At 44.4% G+C, this 22,825-nt stretch overlaps 1 protein-coding gene across 1 annotated transcript in view; it reads left to right on the top strand.

Moving 5' to 3' along the window:
• The window catches only part of LAMA2 (laminin subunit alpha 2), a 450,699-nt gene that overhangs the window by 117,770 nt on the left and 310,104 nt on the right, over nt 1-22,825 (top strand). Inside the window, exon 2 of the mRNA XM_034766884.1 lies at nt 17,602-17,779. Within this exon, the coding sequence (XP_034622775.1) occupies nt 17,602-17,779 (178 nt within the window). The remainder of the gene's footprint in view (nt 1-17,601; nt 17,780-22,825) is intronic.

Genomic DNA, 22,825 nt, shown 5'->3' with positions numbered 1-22,825 from the left:
GAGGTCAGACTAGATAATCATGATGGTCCCTTCTGGCCTTAAAGTCTTGATCCTGTGAGTTCCTACCTTTACTTTGTCAGTTTCTGTCCTCTCTTGGTTGCTAGGATATAGAGTATCCCCTTTAATAAATCCACCCCTAAGTGATATATCTGTCCAAATCACATGCTCTTCTGCACCTGTTGGCTTTCCCCCAGGCCTTAGTTTAAAAAATCCATGACCTTTTTAATTTTATATGAATGAGTGAATAAGTTCAGTTCAAATAGGAAATGACCTGAATGTTTACCCATCCCTCATACTGAAACCAGACTGATGAAGCTCAGTTAATTTAAAATTTCCCATCTCTACTCCCTGCTGTCATTTCCCACTGCATCTTCCATAAGCAAACTGTTCCTCTGCTCTTTCCAGCCCAATCAGAAACAGAACTGTTGGGGTTACTATGTCTGCCTGAGCCAGAGTTCTTCCATGTTTAAACTCTGTCCTTCCATGTTTAACTCTGATCGACCTTAACAACCAAGCACAGGAATTGGAATGTGTAAATAGCTAGTTAGCAATTACGACCTTGCTCATGCCAGGTACCAAACAATAATGATGAGGTTTGCATGTTTCTAGCTGGGGAAGGGGTAATAAACTAAGGGTAAACAGGACCAAATAACTGTTTAGAGAGAAGTTACTAACAAGCTAGATTTATAGCCCTAGAATGATTTAGTTGCTTAAATGTATAAACATGCCTTTGGTAGAGAGGGGAGGGGGAGTGGGGGGTGGTAGAGAGGGGGAGAGAGGGGGGCTTAGTTGTAAAATGTATAAAGAAGAGAGAAACTGTTTTTGCTGGTGTGCTCGATTTGAGACTTGCCTGTCTCCTTGCACCACTTTGAGATCTCAAATAAACTTTGATTGTTTCTCCACCCCGGTATGTTTATTGGCGTGAAGCACTCCGGGCACCGAACCCCACTGTTGCTGTCCTCGGGCCCCTGTGCCGGCAACAGAACTGTTGGAAATCTTTCAAGGAAGCCTGTTATTCCAGCACAGTAGCTAATATTTGGCGAAGTCCAATATAAACCAATAGTTTAGATAGCAAACTGGGAGCAGGGAATATATTTTTGTTCAGAAGAAAAGCAAATGTAGGAAATAGGTAGCGTTCTGACTAGTGCTGTACCAGATTTCACTTTACACCTATTTGCATGTCAGATTTTGGTAAGTATGCTTGAGAACTCATATTTGAATATACACTAAAATGTGTGTTGCTACTTTGAAATACAGGGACAAGTTCTTTAATCATTTTTGCTAAAATCTTTGGGGCTTCATAGATGTAACTGAGGTGAGTCCTTGTTCCTTTGAACAAGAAAATTTTGCCCTGGAGAATTCTGAAATTTTGCAGTGAAGTCACCTTTTTTTTTAAGGAAAGATGTTTTAGTACTGCAGAAACTAGTGGAAAAAATAAAAGGTGAAATGACATAGGGCTTGCTTTCCACACCTGTCGTGCACGTATAACTGCAGTTGAAGTTAATGGAAAGTGCTGGTGCTCACCTTTTTTGAAAATCAGACTCCCAGTGGGAAAGTGTTTTTTATGGCTGAGTAAGTGGTGAGAACTTTTTCAAAATACATGGCTTCATCCGACAAGATGCAGGCTCGGAATGTGGCATAAATAAGAGCAGGGTAACAAGTAGCAAGCAGCACAGAGAGCCTATTCCTGAATTAATGAGAATGAAGCCACAGGGCCACCAGTTTACTCCTGGCTAATTGGATGACTATGGACAAAGACTCCGTCTCTGTACAATAGGATCAAAATAAGGCTAGGTCTACACTACCCGCCTGAATCAGCGGGTAGAAATCGACCTCTCGGGGATCGATTTATCGCGTCCCGATGGGACGCGACAATCGATCCCCGAATCGACGCTCTTACTCCACCAGCGGAGGTGGGAGTAAGCGCCGTCGACAGGAAGCCGCAGAAGTCGATTTTGCCACCGTCCTCACAGTGGGGTAAGTCAGCTGCGATACGTCGAATTCAGCTACGCTATTCACTACGCTATTTAGCTGAATTTGCGTATCTTAAATCGACTCCCCCCTGTAGTGTAGATGTACCCTAAGATAGTTTGCTCTGGCATGAGTCTTCCACCTTTGTGCTCTCAGGCTTGCTTGGGATTTTTCTTCAATGAAGAGGAACTGCAAGTGCTTGCTTTTTACCTGTGCTTGTGTGTTGCCTTCACCCCCACTCGTACGTGAACAGACGTTCACGCCACTCTGGGTAACTTGCAAAGATTTGCAGGTCAAGTACCACAGTGGTTCTGCAGCAAATTTCCCCAGGTGGATGGTAGTTTAGATGGTAATGTCAAGGCTGCACAAATGAAGTATAAAGCTTAGTGTTTGATATCTTTCTACATCCAAGAGGACAGGCACATAATAGTGCTTTCCCATGCATAAAACAATAGCTTTGTCAAGACAAGGGGGGAGTATATCTAGACAAAACAAAAGGTGCTGTTCATGTGGAAAATGAAATGTCTCTAAAAGGGAAAATGTGTATATTTAAAGAATAACATTTTGATTGTAGGCTTAAGGTTTTGCCAGAGAACAACTCTATCTGTGGCTTTTTTCCCCCTTGACAAACTCCACTTCATGTTTTTATTCTTATTCATTGTCATTGCACCATATCAGTTATTTTGTTTTGTAGAGTTGAAATAGAATTCAGACAGGCCTCGTTTAGCCATTTGGGAAAACCACGGAATGTCTCCCGGATAATTAGCATCTAAGGGAGATCCAGAAAACTCAGTCATGGCAGCTACTCAGACTGGCGCCTTTTCAATCATATCATGAAATATAGGAAATGTGGAAGCTGTTGCACAGTAGATTAGAATAGAAGACAGACACAAGTTTGGGATTCCTGCAGCATGTCCCACATAGCTCAATACGATCTCTCAGGGGTCCTTTCAACTTCTCCTCATTAGGCTTAGTTGGCTGATCAGAACCATGATATTACTCTCGGATGGGCTTCAGAGACAGTCATGGAGCTGTCTGATTAATAGCTTTGAACATGCTGCTGTTTTCTTCAGATACTCTTTTGGTAGTTACTGCATTTTGCATTAATTGTTTAATTTCTACAACAATATATATAGGGTGAGATTTTCAAAGGTGCCTAAGGGAATTTGAAAGTTAATGCGGTCTGAGCACCTCACTCTCTCAGGGTATGTCACACAGCCCATGGCAGCAAGCCGCCCAGCCCAGGTCAGCACGTTCGGGTTAGTGGGGCTCACACTAGAGCTCTAAAAATAGCTGTGTACACAATGCTTTGAAGTTGTGGTTGGAGCTGGAGCTTGGGCTCTCAAGCCCAACCCCCGCCTCCACCAGGCTTGTGTAGCTGTACCCTTATTCTCCCTTGAAAATCACAGTCTGAAAGTACCACTAATTCTGTTCTATGCTTGTAGGGTCTTTGGTATATAAATATTCTATTGAGCCCCAAAAGAAAACCAACGAGGTTCTCTAATTGAGCTCTAAATATGCTGTTAAGAATATTCTTCCTGTCTCGATGGTTTGTGAGGACAGAATTCCTGGGGAGTATTTTTACCTTTAATATACCTTAGTCCCAGTCATATCAGGAAGTTCCATTGCTTTTATTGCTCCCTGCATGGGACAAGACAGGATAAATGGGTAAAGTGATGGTGTAATAGGATTCACATTATTACTGCATGAATGCCTCCTCCTGGCCAGGTGTGGAATAGCAGCTTTCTTCCTATATGGGCACTTCTGCTGATGGTCATTCCATCACTGCAGTAGTCTCTTTCCCCATCATTCATGGTGCTTTCTTTTTGTGACTCAGCTCCAACTAGGTCATTTTATGGTTCCCCCCACTTCTGGGGTATCAAAGTCTCGCCAGGCCAGCTGTCCAGATGGTACCTCCAGCAGTCCTGCACCACTTCCCAGTGGCTGGGAGGAGGAAACTTGGCCCTTCCTCTACACTGGGTTCCAGTTCACAGACCCTATAACCAGTAGCCAAGGTCTATACAGTCACTATCCATGCTGCTGGTTCCCTGGGTTGCTTCCTACCCTGCTTTCTCAGGCTTTCTTTCTTCACAACTCCCAGGTGTTACCCTTCTTCCAGGGCTAGGATCCCAGACTTATTCTCCCACCTGGGTTTCCTCCTCCCTAGTTTCTCTGCTCCCAGAGAGTAACTGCAGACCCCCCTGCTATAGCCCCCTCACTACTACCAACGTCCCGTCTTTATATTCTTTATCCAATCTTTGTTGTTGTTGTTGTTCTTTCATAATCGTCTCCTCCCCCCCAGGCTCCATCAGTGATTAGCATTTATAAATCTCAGGGCCTCCCTTCAGGTGCAATTGTAACAGTTAATTGGCCTCTTCTGGGCCACCTTAACCCCTTCAGGTATGATGTGGGGTGAATACCCCATCACATATTGGTTATTGGGTAAAGTCCTGGCTCTGCTGAACTCACTGAGTGTTCCATCATCGACTGCAATACGGTCAAGATGTCATCCATTATCTGTTTTGCCTTCTATGCTTTGTAAACCAATTTGCTGCCACACGTCTGAGAGATGAGATCTGGGTTCTTTTCCTAGCTTTGTGGCAGACTTCCCTTGGGGTGATCAAGTATCTGTGTGACCCAGTATCTCTTTGTGACTCAGTTCCTAATCTGTAAAATTGGGGTAATTGAGGTGTTGTATAGCTAAACCAATGAAGTTTCTATGGTCCTTTGAGCTACTTGGATGTCAGGGGCCATAGAACTGCACTAGAAATTATCACTAGATAATCAATATTTCCTTTTCCAGCTGCCCCCACTATTGTGAGCAGTCTTGTTTAGTGCTAGAAAATGCCTGTTACTTTGAGTTTATTGCTGTGTATTTTGACTTGAAGATGAAAATACTATTTTTAAAAATGTATTGTCCTACAGTACAAAGAGAAATTTTCTTTCTTTTGAGGGAGAGAAGAGAATGGGACTATTTAATACTATATGAACGGTTAGAGCAGCAAACGTGAACTGGAACTACAGTACGTGCGCTCTGATGTTGTTTGCAGCTGTGTAAATGGGTTTAGTGTCATTTTTTCCAGTCTGCAAGCACTGTCATGTCTGGACGTTTTTTTTTTTTTTCAAATTGGAGTTATTTTCCAGTTGTATAAAACTCTTCATCTACATTGTGGATCGAGTGCATTAAGTTACTCCCCGTGGTGCACAGCTGGAAACCATTCTTTGCGGCAACATTTTGTTTTGTTTTGTCCCAGTTTTTTTCTACCCACTGTGTTCCCACACACTAGCATAGCTTAGTACTACAACAGACAAGTATCTCTTTTTTTCCACTGACACTTCTTAGAACATCTTAAATTGGCATGTTCTCTTTTGTCTTTTTAATACAAATTCAGTGGCAAACAGCTCTGCTTGCTTGCACGAAGATTTCAAAGTACTTTGCAGAGTAGGAAGACTGGTTTGAAAAGTTAGACACATTTAAGCAGACTGTTTTCTTTTGCTGCTTTGAAGAGACGAGAGATGTTTTAAGAAAAAGATTGGGGGAAGTATACTATGTCCAATAGTGGTGTGTTAAAAGAAAGCATGGGGACACAGGTCTCAGCAGAACTTTCTTTAAGAAAAAAATGGTAATAAAACCCTTAGGTGCTTTATGAGATATGAATGAATATATAGTAAGATCTTTAGGGGCAGGGACTGCTGTTTTCTGTCTGTTTGTACAGCTCCTAGCAAAATGGGATGCTGACCTGGTTGAGATCTAGGTGCTACCACAGTCTAAATGTTAAATAATACATACACATATGTAGTACAATCAAGTGTTTCTTAGTACTGAATGTAAGGCTTTCTCCATGAACCTCCCTGTGCCATCTGCCATCAGCCAAATTAAAGGCAATGTCTAGGGGACTGGTCTGACTGCAATTATTTGCAATGAACTGGTTATGTGAAATACAAAATAAAACCAAAAAATATGTTCTAAATATCAAAATAGCATATGTTAGAATGGTTAGAAGATTAATGTGAAAGGTATTTTTTGTATTTACTTGGATTCATATTCACATTTGTAAAAAACAGATTTCAGTAGGTGCTCCTTGACATATTTTAAAAATAGTTATGCTAGTAAGACTGCTACAGAGACCACCACCAACTTGTGCCCAACAATTAACATGTAATCATCCAACAGTTGAAGACATAGTTAACATATTTGATTTATCTCCAGAGTCCTCCCAGTCCCTCACAGATAGGAAAATCAGCTGGGTTTTTCAGGGGGCGCTGAAGGTCAATCAGCTAGGACTATTTTGGACCATGTTGGGAGTGAGTTGAACAGCTGAGAGGGATCCTTACAGAAAATATCCTGCACTAGCTACCGTCTCCTTTTATGAGTGGTGCTCCAGATCAGGTGTCTTTGCTGATCTCAACTGTGGTCTTGTAGCATAGGAACAGAGGATCTCCTAGATAAGTAGGTAATAGGATAGTGCTAAGACATCCATTCCATTGATACTCATTGGGGTGAATTTTACAAGTCTGGAGTACTGAGAAAGTCTTAAGTAGATAAAGGAGAAACATTTGAAATCTAGGTCCTTCAGTTTCCTGTATGCTACATCCTGGGTGCTATGAGTCAGTCTAAATGGCCAAGCTCTCCCCACTTCCAGCTCACTTAAAAGCACAGCAGTGCTTTGGGAGGGAGTGGCTGCAGAGGGGCATTGCTGCAAGGAGAGCTTGAATACTTTCTGTGGCTTGTGAAGAGAACTTGCTGCTGTCCTGTGAAAGGCTTCAGTGTGAACAACCTTGTGCGCCTGGAAAACTCTGCTGGGTAGTGCAGAAGAAGAGAATCACCCTTTAGTCTGGAGCAACAGAGCAGGTTGATCTCATAAATCAACTGTATCAAGGCAAACTGAAGGACTATGTAAGAGGTCTAGAATATGGCTATGAGGGCTGGAGAATTGATACTTACCTGGATATTCCATTGGTCATCAGACCTTATGGCTCCAACTAGGCCTTTGCTAGCATGGTGTGTACTCTTATGCTGACAGCTAGTACATCCATACACACATAGAATACATAATGCGACAGTGGTATAATTTCTTACATGGTAAGTATCATCCTAGATACTCCATCTTGGGGTGTTCGTCTTTGTGCAGTGAACCAGCTAGCAAGTTCTAGAAGATTTTTTTTAACCCTTCAATGAGTCCTACTGGTGCATGTATAAGGGGAGGGGAAATGCAACTATTCTGCCTTGAGGTTACAATAATTTATTATTTTCTTTCTGATAGAATTTTCAATATTTGCCCTAGGTGTCTCTTGTGAAAACACTGATCTTTTGACTGACTGGTGTTTTTTTTATTAGCACTTCTATTAGCTTTTGTTAGCACTGTTGGAAGGTTTAGTGAAAGAACAGGACACCTACCTACTGAAATTTGGTTACTAGTTTAATCTCTGTGTTGGTTTTTATAATTTAAGAGTTTAAAAATAACACGTCCCTTATTCATTTGACAAGCATTCTGTAATTCTAATGATAAAAATTCCATTATGCCTCTATTTTCTTTATTAATAATTTTGCACTGGCATTAGTGATATTGGCAAATGTATAAAATGTAGGGAATAACGTTTAATCACCTGCTTTCCACAAGAAAAGTAATTTGCATAATGTTTCATACCACTGTTGTGGTTTTAAAAATAAATACTTGATGGAATTATTAAAAATGGGCGATAAGTCAAAGAATTTTTATCCCAGAAATATTAAATATTTTAAAGCAATGCTAATATTAGGGTTATAAGTTGCTTTATATTTATTTTATTATTTATTACGTTTATTTTTAAATGTTAATGTTCTCCCTTGTATTTAGTGAGTTGGCATTGTTGTAAAACATTAACATAATTCTTTCAATTTCTTAACAAAAGAACTGCTATCTCCAGGTTAGCTACCAGTGTAGCTTGAGTTACAAAGGGCACTTAATATTTTAAAGCTTTGGATGCCAATCTTCAGGGTAATAACAAGGATAAGAGACATTCATCAGATAACTTTAAAAATAGGATGGGAGTAAAGAAAATTTTCTGAGTGCCTCTCAACATTTTTCCAAATTTTGTGATACTTCTTACACCTAACTGGAAGTGCATTTGAAATTGCAGTTTCAAGATGTTGCAGATATTGGTGTGTTAAATGGCTCTCTCTTTCATTGTTTTTTAAACTGTATTTCAGGAAATTTTCAATAATACAACAAACAAGGAATTTTGTCTTTTTTGCATTTTTATTGATACAGTGAATAGAGACTTTATATATAGACTTTCTAAGTAGAATATATATATATTGTGACAAAGTTCCTCCTCTATCTTGGTGGGTCCTGGGCTTATTGGCGGATTTTCTTGCCTCAGAGATTCATCATGTGGGTTGGGGAACAGCCCAGAGACCTTCCCCTCTGGAAGAACCCACAGTCCAGGTCAATTGGGAGGTTTGGGAGGAACCCGGGCCCACCCTCTACTCTGGGTTCCAGCCCAGGGCCCTGTGGACTGCAGCTGTCTATAGTGCCTCCTGTAACAGCTGCATGACAGCTACAACTCCCTGGGCTACTTCCCCATGGCCTCCTCCAAACACCTTCCTTATTCTCACCACAGGACCTTCCTCCTGATGTCTGATAACGCTTGTGCTCCTCAGTCCTCCAGCAGCACACCCTCTCACTCTCAGCTCCTTGCGCCTCTTGCTCCCAGCTCCTCACACTCGCACCACAAACTGAAGTGAGCTCCTTTTTAAAACCCAGGAGCCCTGATTAACCTGCCTTAATTGATTCTAGCAGCTACTTCTTAATTGGCTCCAGGTGTCCTAATTAGCCTGTCTGCCTTAACTGGTTCTAGCAGGTTCCTGATTACTCTAGTGCAGCCCCTGCTCTGGTCACTCAGGGAACAGAAAACTACTCATCCAGTGACCAATATATGTGCCCTCTACCAGACTCCTGTACCCCACTGGTCTGGGTCTGTCACATATCCCTCCCCCCTGCTCAACGCCAAGGGGTTGGGCAGCTTGGGACGCCAGACAGTGCACAAGTGACAAGCCATCGGCGTTGCCATGACAGCTCCCTGCTCTGTGTTGCACACGGAACTGGAAAGGTTGGAGGGAGAAGAACCATCTGGTCACCCTTGTGTTCTTCTCCTTGTTCTGCTGCATCCATTGAAGAGGGGCCTGGTCGGTCACGAGGACAAATCTGCGCCTGAGCAGGTAGTAGCGCAATGTTTCCATGGCCCATTTTACAGCGAGGCATTCTCTCTCCACCACTGCATATTTTTGTTCCCTTGGAAGGAGTTTCCGACTGAGGTATAGAATTGGGTGTTCCTCCTCCCGGACCATCTGTGATAGAATGGCTCCCAACCCTACTTCCAATGCATCCATCTGCAGGATAAACTCCTTGGTGAAATCAGGGGCTATCAGTACGGGGTTACTGCAGAGGGCAGTCCGTAGGTCTATGAATGCTTCCTCTGCTGCGTCAGACCATCTCACCAGATCAGGTCCACGGGCTTTCACTAGGTCTGTCAGGGAGCTTGCCTTTGTGCCAAAGTGGGGGATAAATAGTCGGTAATACCCCACCACACCTAGGAACGCCTGGACTTGTTTCTTGCGACTTGGTCGGGGCCAATTTTGGATGGCCTCTAACTTATTTACTTGGGGTTTTACCAGACCTTTTCCCACAATGTAGCCAAGATATTTGGCCTCTGTAAACCCTACAGCGCACTTGGCAGGGTTTGCTGTAAGGCCAGCTCGCCTGAAGGTATCAAGGACCGCCTCCACCTTCTCCAGGTGGGTTTCCCAGTCTGGGGTATGAATGACCACATCGTCCAAGTAGGCGGCAGCATAACTGTTATGCGGGCGTAATAGCTTGTCCATGAGGCGCTGGAAGGTAGCTGGGGCTCCATGTAGTCCAAAAGGGAGGATAGTATATTGAAAAAGACCCTCTGGTGTAGGGAACGCAGTCTTTTCCGCAAGGGGAATCTGCCAGTACCCCTTTGTCAAGTCTAGGGTAGTCAAGTACTGGGCGTTGCCCAGATGGTCCACTAGCTCATCTATGTGAGGTATGGGGTACGCGTCGAACTGGGATACTTCATTTAGTCGCTGGAAGTCGTTGCAAAATCTTGTGGTGCCATCAGGTTTGGGCACCAGCACGGTTGGGCTGGACCACTGACTGTGGGATTCTTCGATGATCCTCAACTCCAGCATTTTTTTTTACTTCTGCTTTTATTTCCTCCCTTTTTGCCACTGGCACCCGATAGGGCCTCATTGTTACTCTGGCCCCAGGGTTCGTGATGATGTGGTGATATGTCTTGGTTGTTCGACCCAGTTTTGTCGAGAACACATCTTGGTTCCGGAAGATCATCTCAGACACCTCATTCTTCTGGTCACGTGTTAAATCGTGAGACACTCGCACCTGTTTGGAAGGCTTGTTTTCCTGGGTTAGGTCTTTTTGGACTGTTGTGCATGCCTCTTGTGCATGCCAGGGTTTCAGAAGGTTAACGTGATAAATCTGTTCTTGTTTTCTGCGTCCTGGCTGCCGCACCTTGTAGGTTACTTCCCCCATGGGTTCAACCACCTCATAGGGCCCCTGCCATTGGGCCGAAGCTTGCTTTCTGCGGTGGGTATCAACAGCATAACCTGATCCCCTGGTTGGGACTGTCGCACTTTTGCCTGGCGATTTGTAATGGGTTCGCTGGGCCTCCTGTGCCTTCTCCAAATGTTCCCGTACAATAGGGGTAATCCGGTCTCGCATCTGCATTACATGCTCTATTATATTTCTCCCCTCATTGGGTTCCTCTTCCCAGATCTCTTTGGCGATATCTAGTATGCCATGGGGGTGACGCCCATATAATACCTGGAAGGGGGAAAACCCAGTTGAGGCCTGAGGTACCTCCTGGATAGCGAACATAAGGTAGGGTAGTAGGGTGTCCCAATCCTTCCCGTCCCGACTTACCACCTTCCTTATCATAGCCTTGAGGGTTCGGTTAAACCTTTCTACCAACCCATCAGTCTGCGGATGGTAGACCGAAGTTCTCAGGGTATGTATATGGAGCAGCGTACAGAGGTCCTTCATTAACTTCGACATAAATGGAGTTCCTTGGTCGGTTAATATCTCCTTCGGTAGCCACATTCGGGCAAAGATCCCCACCAGCTCTTTGGCTATAGTTTTAGAGGCCGTGTTCCGCAGGGGGACGGCTTCTGGGTAGAGAGTAGCATAGTCCAAAACAACAAGTATATATTGGTGGCCCCGAGCCGTCTTCTCCAGGGGTCCCACTAGGTCCATGGCTATGCGCTCGAAGGGGACCTCTATGATGGGAAGGGGTACTAAAGGTGCCCTCAAGTGGGGACGGGGACTGTGCAGCTGACACTCCGAGCAGGAGGCACAGTACCTCCGCACTTCATGTACTCCGGGCCAGAAGAACCGTCGTAGGACTCGTGCCAGGGTCTTCTCTACCCCCAAATGCCCCCCCAAAAGATGACTATGAGCAAGACTGAATACAGCGTTCTGGTGTTTTTGAGGTACTAGGATCTGCTGTACCTTCTGCCCCTGTACTGGTGCAACCCGGTATAAGAGATCCTTCTTCATTGAGAAGTAGGGTCCTGGTCCCTGGGTTTTCCCTTCCACGGGGACCCCATCTATTTCCGTCATCTCCTTCCTAATGTTGTCATATCTTGGGTCTTCTGCCTGGTCCCGTCCAAAATTTCCTCTCCCGGGGCTAATCTGCCCAAGATCTAGGGGCCCAGTCTCTGTTGCCTCTACTGGTTCAGAAGCATCAGGGTGGGGGTCAGACTCAGATGCTTCTCCCTCCTGCGTGGCCTCCTTTTCAGCTGCGTGGGTCTGCCTACCTACAAGAGCGACCCTCTGGCTTTGGGTCAGTATTCGAGTTCCCAAGGCCTTCACTGCCCTTCTTTCCCTTTTTGTCTTTCTACCCTGTCTGGGAGTGGAGAACAAATCTGGGGATATTTCAGAGAAGATTGGGGGTTGACAGTCTGCTGTGGATGCCTCACCAATTTTAGGGTCCCCATCTTTCTCCAATCCCCCTACTGGGAGTAAGTTTCCAAACCATGGAAAGTCCCTCCCTATGAGCACCAGGTATGGGAGTTTAGGGACTACACCTGCTGCTACCTCAGTAGTGTTCCCTTGGATCTCGATTTTTACTGGGATGGTGGGGTAGTAACTAACTGTCCCATGGACACATGTTATCCCCGTACGTTTAGCCTGCAGCAGCTGACTATGCTTCACGAGCTTCCCTGAGATAAGCGTGATAGCACTCCCCGAATCAACCAGTGCTGTGGTCCTTACCTCATTTAATTTCACGGTCTGGTATACATATGTGGGGTTAGTGAGACCCCCACAAGGTGGATTAGGGAGCATGGATCTGCCCAGTTCCCCAGGTTACACTGCATAGGCTCCTCAGCATTGGGACACTGTGCAGCTATGTGTCCCCACTCCCCGCAGGCATAACATCTGTATGGCGCCCTAGGCGTTCCCCGGTCTCTTGGTTTGGGCAGTCTAACATCACGATCCTCTTCTCCCTCAATGCTCCGACTCTTTGTGGCCTCTGATGGGCCTTCAGCCTCTCTCTTTTTCCACCTGGGCTCTCCTGGTGGCCCAGTCACCTAAACTTTAGGGCTTGGTGCTGCTAGGTTAACCCGGTGTGCCTCTTCCTTAACTGGTCGGGTCAGCTCCCTCGCTGTCCTTCGCCTCTCTACCAAGACGACAACCTCGTCATAGGTGGAGGGCTCGTTCCGGTTTACCCAGGCACGAAGGTCTGGTGGTAGTCCCCTCATGTATCGGTCGATGACCAGAACTGCTAGTATCTCTTCCGGACTCCGGGACTCTGTTTGCAACCACTTTCGTGCGAGATGGATGAGGTCATACAATTGGGACCGCGGGGTTTTGTCTTCCTCACACCTCCAACTGTGATACTGCTGGACCTGCACTGCTGTCGTTACCCCAGATCTGGCCAGGATCTCTGCTTTCAACTGTGGGTAGTCTGCCGCAGCCTCTTCAGGCATATCATGGTAGGCCTTCTGGGCCTCCCCACACAGGAATGGGGCAAGGATGCCAGACCACTGATCTCGAGGCCAGGCCTCCCGTAGGGCTGTCCTCTCAAAGGCCAGAAGGTATGCCTCTACATCATCCTCCCGTGTCGTTTTCTGCAGCCAATGGTTGGCTCGTATGAGCCGCATCCCATCATGGCCGCGATTCAGCTCTGTAAGGGACTTTACTGGGTTTACCAGTTCCCGCAGCATAGCTTGGTCTTGAGCAGCTTGGTCCATCAGCAGGCGATTAGTCTCTTGCTGCAGCCGCACTGCCTTCTGTTGGGCGGCTGCCTGGACACGGGTAGCCTCCTGCTGGGCCGCCATAGCTTGTATCAGTGCCCGCACTACGTCATCCATTGTGGTGAAAAAAAAAAACCCTCTCCCTTTTTTTTGTATTTGTTTTTTTTTTTTTTTTAAATCCCCCTCCTTCTTCCGCCGCGCTGTGCACCCCAAGATCCCACCCCTGACACCAGTGTGACAAAATTCCTCCTCTATCTTGGTGGGTCCTGCGCTTATTGGCAGATTTTCTTGCCTCAAAGATTCACCATCTGGGTTGGGGAACAGCCCAGAGATCTTCCCCTCTGGAAGAACCCACAGTCCAGGTCAATTGGGAGGTTTGGGAGGAACCCGGGCCCGCTCTCTACTCCGGGTTCCAGCCCAGGGCCCTGTGGACTGCAGCTGTCTATAGTGCCTCCTGTAACAGCTGCATGACAGCTACAACTCCCTGTGCTACTTCCCCATGGCCTCCTCCAAACACCTTCCTTATTCTCACCACAGGACCTTCCTCCTGATGTCTGATAACGCTTGTGCTCCTCAGTCCTCCAGCAGCACACCCTCTCACTCTCAGCTCCTTGCGCCTCTTGCTCCTAGCTCCTCACACTCGCACCACAAACTGAAGTGAGCTCCTTTTTAAAACCCAGGAGCCCTGATTAACCTGCCTTAATTGATTCTAGCAGCTACTTCTTAATTGGCTCCAGGTGTCCTAATTAGCCTGTCTGCCTTAACTGGTTCTAGCAGGTTCCTGATTACTCTAGTGCAGCCCCTGCTCTGGTCACTCAGGGAACAGAAAACTACTCATCCAGTGACCAATATATTTGCCCTCTACCAGACTCCTGTACCCCACCGGTCTGGGTCTGTCACAATATATACACCATTTTTAATAATTCCATTGATCACTGACTCTTCTTTTGAGTGGCATTCTTAAGTCTCAAATTATTTAATTGGGGATTGGTCCTGCTTTGAGCAGGAGGTTGGACTAGATGACCTCCTGAGGTCCCTTCCAACCCTGATATTTTATGATTTATGATTTATGGCTGAGAAGAGCTACAGCTCCATGCTAGAGCCCCACTAATGGTGTTAGTCTCCGGAAAAGGAGCAGGGAGGAACTGTAGAGGATAGACATTTGATCCTACCTCTTCTTGCTCCTTTTGAGGAGGCTAATAGCATTGATAGTGCTAGTACAGAGTCATACCACTCTCCACCATGTTGGGGTGGCCCAAACTAAGCCATGAAAGCTCCATACACCCGGCCCCATACATCTGCACAAGGGAAAGAAGCAGGATACCCATATATCTGGCTTTAAAAGCAGGTTCATATTTTGTCCAAATAAGGTACAAATAAATTGCAGTGCATAAATTCTGGGTGCTGTTCATTGGGACTTGGCAATGTCTTCTGCATCCATAATTCAAAATGCAAATTGGGGGTCACAGAAGGTGCACCCTGAGAAAAATGTGTTCATTGCTTCTCAATACTTCAAAAGCATAACAGGGAACTTTAATATTAAATTGCACAAATGCAGCCCAAACTATAGGAAAGATGACTATCATCTTGGCTCCAAAAATGGCCTCTCTTGCGATCAACACCTGAGGCTGACAGGCTTTTGTCAAAAGAGACACCCTGTGATCTGCCCTATAAAAATTACACTTCCTGTTCTAAAATGTCAATCTCAATGAAAAAATAACCAACACCCTTTCGAAAGAAGGGGGTGGCTGTGTAAAACAGTATGCAAATATGTGTTTATCAACTGTGATAAAATCCCAGCTCCAAAGCTGGGTGACTCACTAGCAACAAAGCTCAAGTGCTGGATATGTGGCAGAAGCATGCATGCATTTTGTGCAACTTCTGTGCTCTTCCTGTCAGCTCCATTCTTACGAGCCAGCAGGGAATTGAAAGTGACAAGTTTTCTTCTCTCTGAAGCACTGGTACCTTAACAGTGTCTCTTTAATGAAACATCTAAGAATATGATGATTAACCAGGCTCTGCCTCATATAATAATAAATATCTAGCTCTTGTATAGCATTTTCACTAGTAGGTTTCAAAGTAGTTTGTGTGTGTAAATTTAACACACACAACATACATGTGCATATATAAAGTGTGTGTATAAATAAAATATAGAGTGAGAATGTCTACAACATCATGTGAATATATAGTTGTCAAAGTGAGCGAGAGACAGGTATGCTGTAGTCTTTTTCTGCTATTATCTGTCACCTTCTCCATTACTTCTCAGGGTTTATTTTCACCAGATCATGTGCTGGAATTCTTTTTGTACAGTACCATATTCTCTTCTTATGCTGGGATCCCATTTGAGGAAGCTAGTTGCTGCATTCAAAGCAAAGTGCCAGTCTTCATGTTGTGGCTAACTGATCACTGGCTTCTATGTTATTAACATTACACAGCCTCAAGATGGAATAAGGAGGCAGTAAGTCAAAGTGGTTCTACAGCTGTTCACAATTCATTTGCGCTTGCAGCACTTACACGGTCTTTAGCATGCAACCCTATTGTAGATAGCAATAAATATCACTGAGCGCTTTGAATAAAAATACAAGGGGTATAACAATATAGATTTTAAAATGTAATGAAAATGGGCTGTAATCTGTAAAGAAGCAGCAAGCTGCAAACTCAATAAAATCCCAGCTATTGATTGACTGACTGTACAAATTGGACAAGTGACTAACTAATTGGATGCCTTACTCGAACAATATGTTTAACATGGTTTTAAAGTGAGCTGGAGAGTCACTAACTTATGTCAGAAGATAACTGTACCATGACCACTGAGCTCTGTAATTAAATGGCAAACAGGTTAATTGCAGGAACAGACAGGAGAACAGAGTTAGCAGATCAAAAGGAATCAGCTGCATGATGTTGTATTAATTCAGCTAGCACAGTACATCTAGGAGAAAGAGGAGAGTCATTACCAAAGGAGTTTCAAAAATGTGCAATAATTTCAAGACCAGTTTTGGCAAAGGATCTATTTTGAGATTAGGTTTTATGCTCTTTAAAACTGGCAGCCGATTAAACTGTCTAGAACCAGGCAAGGGGCAGGCAGACGGTGCAAATCTCCAGATAAATCTGTCAATGTCCCAATCCAAACTACTTCCACCTGTGTTTATTTTTGTTAAATTGCAGTAATGGCAGTTTTGAGGAAGCAAAACTGCTTTCTAGCATGAAAGGTTAATGTGTAACCTCAACCCACCACATCAGTTTGCCTCAGCAGATTGTTTTTCTACAGCTCACTAGATTTGATCAGCATTTGGTGGAAAGGGGAGAAGACTTTACTTAATGATTGTTCCTCAAAGGATTTATAATCTTTATTGCTTGCTGTGTTGTTCATCGTATAGGCCTTGATTCAGCAAAGCACATGCTTAAGAGCTTTGCTGAATGAGGATCACAGTATATGTAATACATATAGCAGTATGAACATTATACACACACAAAAAACCCCAACAACTATCAAAACAATACTGCACACACAATTCTTTCCCTGAGCAGAGGCTGAGAGAGAGAACAAACCATATGACAGATGTTAGTCTTGTTGCTGCATGACCTCTTGGAAAGTGCTCAGATACAATAGTGATGAAAGTGATATAAGAACCTATCTAGAACAATAAAACAGTGAAAATATAACACAAATTATACAGTGTATGCAAGGCAAGATGGGTAATGTTTTGCCATGGAGATGAAAATAGAGTATAAGAAGTTGCACAGATAATTTTTACGTGTGATTCAAATAATATCCAACTTGTGAGTCACTGGAGAGCTTGGATTGCTTATACACCTCTACCTCGATATAACGCTGTCCTCGGGAGCCAAAAAATCTTACTGCGTTATAGGTGAAACTGCGTTATATCGAACTTGTTTTGATCCGCCAGAGGGCACAGCCCCGCCCCCCAGGAGCACTGCTTTACCACGTTATATCAGAATTCATGTTATATCGGGTCACATTATATTGGGGTTGAGGTGTAATATCATTTCTGATGATACTTTCAGTAAGCTACTTTGCCCAACCTTTCAAGTAACACAGCAGTAGTGTGTTTTCAGATGTATGTAACTACCAGATATTTTTTGTAATTAGATTTTAGAATGTAGTAAGCGTGATGACGCTATTAGTAATGGCCTTTAATCAGATGTCTGAAATCTAGATTGAAAAATGGAAAGGTGTTTGATGGGGGCATTGCATTCTTCAGTGTATATATACAGCCATTGAATCTTAGGTCTTTTGCTTTATTGCCTTAAAAAGGCTAAATATATAGTATATACATTTCTGTTTGTGCTACTGAATTTGTCCTGTCCTCACTTCTGTTGGTTTTTTTCCCCAGGATTATTTCCAGCAGTGCTGAACCTGGCTGTCAATGCTATCATCACAACCAATGCTACCTGTGGAGAAAAAGGCTCTGAAATGTATTGCAAACTAGTTGAACATGTACCTGGACAACCAGCAAGAAACCCCCCACAGTGTCGTATTTGTGACCAGAACAGTAGGATTCCACATCGTATGTATGCGATTTTGTTATGTTAATAGACATGCTCTTCAGAAAATATTTCTATGGGTGTTTTGTCTATGATCATTCATATTCAGGGACTTCGTGACCAAATGACTGGCAATGGATGGGGGCGGGGGAGGGCGGAGAAGGAAAAATAAATTCTAGCTCATTGGGTTGATTACTTTGGAAAATTCCTCATTATGAGTAAAACAAATTTTTGTCCCTGGGTTAGCTTTGCAAAATTCTTATCTGTAAATTAAATTAAACTCATTGGGTCAAAGAATGCTTAATGTTCAGCAACTAAATCCAATATTAGAGTCTCTGAAGCTCTTACTGAGTTCATATGGATTTGTGATTGCTCGACATACATGAAAATCAGGCCATTTTTAAAGTACGTAAATATGGGATTAGGTCCTTAATTTTAATCTGAAAATTCTGAGCTTTTTGAATAATTTACAAAATCTTAATTTGGGGTTAAGGCCAATTTTATTTATCTTAAGCCTGTTCTGTAATTTCCCCCACCTCCACCTCTTCTCAGCTTGATGTTAATTCTAATTTCACTGACTAAAAAGCCCCCAAACCACTGAGGTTTTTTTTAACACTTCATTTTTTTAACACTACAACTGATCTTTGCTAAAATTATTACTATTTTTTTAAAGACCAACCACAGGGTAAAATCAGTTTTCAAGCATTAATTTATTATCAGGTACAAGGAGAGTTTTGTGCCTTCTATACGGGAAGTGCATACAAGGAAGACTAGAACCTAGGTAGAGCTGTATGGTAGTATTCACATATTTTCACCAGTGACGGAGGTGAACAGCATATTAGCAGCTATTCTCCATGGTAATTCTGAAGAATTTCCTGTATGATTAAAATCACATCCTCCATTTTGGAAAGAGCCAAATATGTTAATAATAAAAATACATAATCTGTGATAATTCACACAGCAAACCAAACACACAGTGTGAGGAATAGATTTTGGGTTGCCACATCCCTGTGCCCTGCTCCAATCACTAGACAGCACTGTCTCATTTATATATAAAAACACACAAGTGCTATAGGTCTGTGTGTCTTTCCCTCTTATTAACCTGCAACTGTCTGGTTTTAGAATGCCTGGTCTTTCATAGCCAACCACATCTCAGTTTAAGGTTTTCATAATATTAATCTGGCACTGTGAAGAGCCTTATTTAAACAGAGATGACTCATTAATCAGAAGTACTTGTGGCACCTTAGAGACTAACAGATTTATTTGAGCATAAGCTTTTGTGGGCTACAGCCCACTTCTTTGGATGCATAGAATGGAACATATATTGAGGAGATATATATACACATACTGAGAGCATGAAAAGGTGGGAGTTGTCTTACCAACTCTGAGAGGCCAATTAAGTAAGAGAAAAAAAACTTTTGAAGTGATCATCAAGATAGCCCAGTACAGACAGTTTGATAAGAAGTGTGAGAATACTTACAAGGGGAGATAGACTCAATGTTTGTAATGGCTCAGACATTCCCACACCCTATTCAAGTCTAAGTTGATTATATCTAGTTTGCATATCAATTCCAGCTCAGCAGTTTCTCGTTGGAGTCTGTTTTTGAAGCTTTTCTGTTGCAAAATTGCCACCCGCAGGTCTGTCATTGAATGACCAGCCAGGTTAAAGTGTTCTCCTACTGGTTTTTGAGTGTTATGATTCCTGATGTCAGATTTGTGTCCATTAATTCTTTTGCATAGAGACTGTCTGGTTTGGCCAATGTACATGGCAGAGGGGCATTGCTGGCACATGATGGCATATATCACATTGGTAGATGTGCAGGTGAACGAGCCCCTGATGGTATGGCTGATGTGATTAGGTCCTATGATGATGTCACTTGAATAGATATGTGGACAGAGTTGGCATCGGGCTTTGTTGCAAGGATAGGTTCCTGGGTCAGTGTTTTTGTTCAGTGATGTGTGGTTGCTGGTGAGTATTTGCTTCAGGTTGGGGGGTTGTCTGTAAGCAAGGACAGGTCTGTCTCCCAAGATCTGTGAGAGTGAGGGATCATCTTTCAGGATAGGTTGTAGATCTTTGATGCGCTGAAGAGATTTAAGTTGGGGGCTGAAGGTGACAGCTAGTGGTGTTCTGTTATTTTCTTTGTTGGGCCTGTCTTGTAGGAGGTGACTTCTGGGTATTCATCTGGCTCTGTCAATCTGTTTTTTCACTTCAGCAGGTGGGTATTGTAGTTTTAAGAATGCTTGATAGAGATCTTGTAGGTGCTTGTCTCTGTCTGAGGGATTGGAGCAAATGCGGTTGTATCTTAGAGCTTGGCTGTAGACAATGGATCGTGTGGTGTGTTCTGGATGGAAGCTGGAGGCATGTAGGTAAGTATAGCGGTCAGTAGGTTTCCGGTATAGGGTGGTATTTATGTGACCATCGCTTATTAGCACAGTAGTGTCCAGGAAATTGAGCGCTTGTGTGGATTGATCTAGGCTGAGGTTGATGGTGGGATGGAAATTATTGAAATCATGATGGAATTCCTCAAGGGTTTCTTTTCCATGGGTCCAGATGATGAAGATGTCATCAATGTAGCGCAAGTAGAGTAGGGGCATTAGGGGACGAGAGCTAAGGAAGCGTTGTTCTAAGTCAGCCATAAAAGTGTTGGCATACTGTGGGGCCATGCGGGTACCCATAGCAGTGCCGCTGACTCGAAGGTATATATTGTCCCCAAATGTGAAATAGCTGTGGGTGAGGACAAAGTCACAAAGTTCAGCCACCAGGTTAGCTGTGACATTATCGGGGATACTGTTCCTGATAGCTTGTAGTCCATCTTTGTGTGGAATATTGGTGTAGAGGGCTTCTACATCCATAGTGGCCAGGATGGTGTTTTCTGGAAGATCACTGATGGATTGTAGTTTCCTCAGGAAGTCAGTGGTGTCTTGAAGATAGCTGGGAGTGCTGGTAGCGTAGGGCCTGAGGAGAGTCCACATAGCCAGACAATCCTGATGTTAGGGTGCCAATGCCTGAGATGATGGGACGTCCAGGATTTCCAGGTTTATGGATCTTGGGTAGCAAATAGAATACCCCTGGTCGGGGTTCTAGGCATGTGTCTGTACAGATTTGTTCCTGTGCTTTGTCAGGGAGTTTTTTTAGCAGATGGTGTAGTTTCTTTAGGTAATCCTCAGTGGGATCAGAGGATAATGTAAGGTCATCCTGTAGAATGTGATGTTAGAGAGCTGTCTAGCAGCCTCTTGGTCATATTCCAATTTATTCATGATGACGACAACACCTCCTTTATCAGCCTTTTTGATTATGATGTCAGAGTTGTTTCTGAGGCTGTAGATGGCGTTGTGTTCAGCATGGCAGCATGGCTGAGGTTATGGGGCAAGTGCAGGGCTGGCTCTGGCTTTTTTGCCGCCTTAGGCAAAAAAGCCACCCGCCGCGCCCCCCCCCCAGCGTGGCCAGAGCACCGGGAGGAGGGCGGAGAGCCCGCCACCGCTCCCCGCTCTCCCCAGTGGCCAGAGCGCTGGGAGGTGGGCGGAGAGCCCAGCCGGGACTCTCCACTCTCCCCGGCGGCCAGAGCGCCGGGGGGGGGGGAGAGTGGAGAGTCCCCGGCGGCCAGAGCGCTGGGGAGAGAGTGGAGAGCCCCCGGCGGCCAGCACACCGGGAGCAGGGTGGAGAGCCCGGCCGCGGCTTTCTGCTCTCCCCGGCGGCCAGAGCGCTGGGGGGGGAGGGCAGCGAGCCCGCCGTGGCTCTCCGCTCTCCTCGACCGTCCAGAGCGCCGCGGGGAGGGCGGCGAGCCCAGTCACGGCCCCGCTCTCGGGCCGGAGTGCCCCGCAGCGCCGCCCCCCTCCAGGCGCCGCCCCAAGCAGATGCTTGGTGGGCTGGTGCCTGGAGCCGGCCCTGGGCAAGTGATGTTGTTTTTCCACAATTTCAGCCTCTGCACATTGACGGAAGCAATCTATGTAGAAATCCAGTCTGTTGTTTCGACCGTCCGGAGGAGTCTTACTTAATTGGCCTCTCAGAGTTGGTAAGACAACTCCCACCTTTTCATGCTCTCTCGATGTGTATATATATCTCCTCAGTATATGTTCCATTCTATGCCTCCAAAGAAGTGGGCTGTAGCCCACGAAAGCTTATGCTCCAATAAATTTGTTAGTCTCTAAGGTGCCACAAGTACTCCTGTTCTTTTTGCAGATACAGATTAACATGGCTGCTACTCTGAAACCTGTCATTAATCAGAGTACCATGTAATGTAACCAGACTTTAAGTGATCCCCTTGGAATCTGTGAGTCTGGTGTGCCTGCCCTTAATTACTGTAGAAGGAAATGAACACAGACTCCCTGGTTAATCGCATGTGAGTCCAAATTAAAGGGAACAGTGGGATTAGCTTACTTTGGGTGCGATTCCCCTTATCATAATAATAAAATATGGAGATATACCTGTCTCATAGAACTGGAAGGGACCCTGCCTTCACTAGCAGGACCAAGTACTGATTTTTGCCTCAGATCCGTAAGTGGCCCCTTTAAGGATTGAATTCACAACGCTGGGTTTAGTAGGCCAATGCTCTAACCACTGAGCTATCCCTCCCCCCATCAGTCAGATTAGTCCTTGGAATAGCTTTTCAGTCCTGCCCCTTTTGCAAATGTTATATTATTTTCTCTCTCACGTTAAATAGGGAAAACATGCCAGCAATTAATACATGTTTTCAAATTAATTATGATTAAACTTTCATAATGGGGATTACAGTTAATTGTTCATTCATCTTCCAATCCTACTTTTCAGGACTAAATCTCATATCAGTTTGGCTGGAGGAGACTGATATCAAAATTTCCAATTAGACAACTTCTATCACAATCACCTAGGAGCCCTGAGTTGAATTTACAGATGATTTTTGCAAGCACACATTTTAAGACAGAAACTGTAATGATGATCAGAGTTGTTATCTTTGACAATGCCTAGAGCATTGGCTTTTCTCTCTCTCGGGGTGTGTGTGTGTGTGTGTGTTAAATACAGGGATGATGCCAGTTGTCATGGTCCCTGGATAAGCTGCCCTGCTGAGGCCTTTTGTCCAGTCCTCTGCGTTTTGA

The sequence above is a fragment of the Trachemys scripta genome, chromosome 3 (genome assembly GCF_013100865.1).
Source record: "Trachemys scripta elegans isolate TJP31775 chromosome 3, CAS_Tse_1.0, whole genome shotgun sequence".
In the NCBI taxonomy this organism is placed as follows: Eukaryota; Metazoa; Chordata; order Testudines; family Emydidae; genus Trachemys; species Trachemys scripta.
Note: the sequence above shows the minus strand (reverse complement) of the source record. Positions and strands in the feature narration are given on the sequence as shown.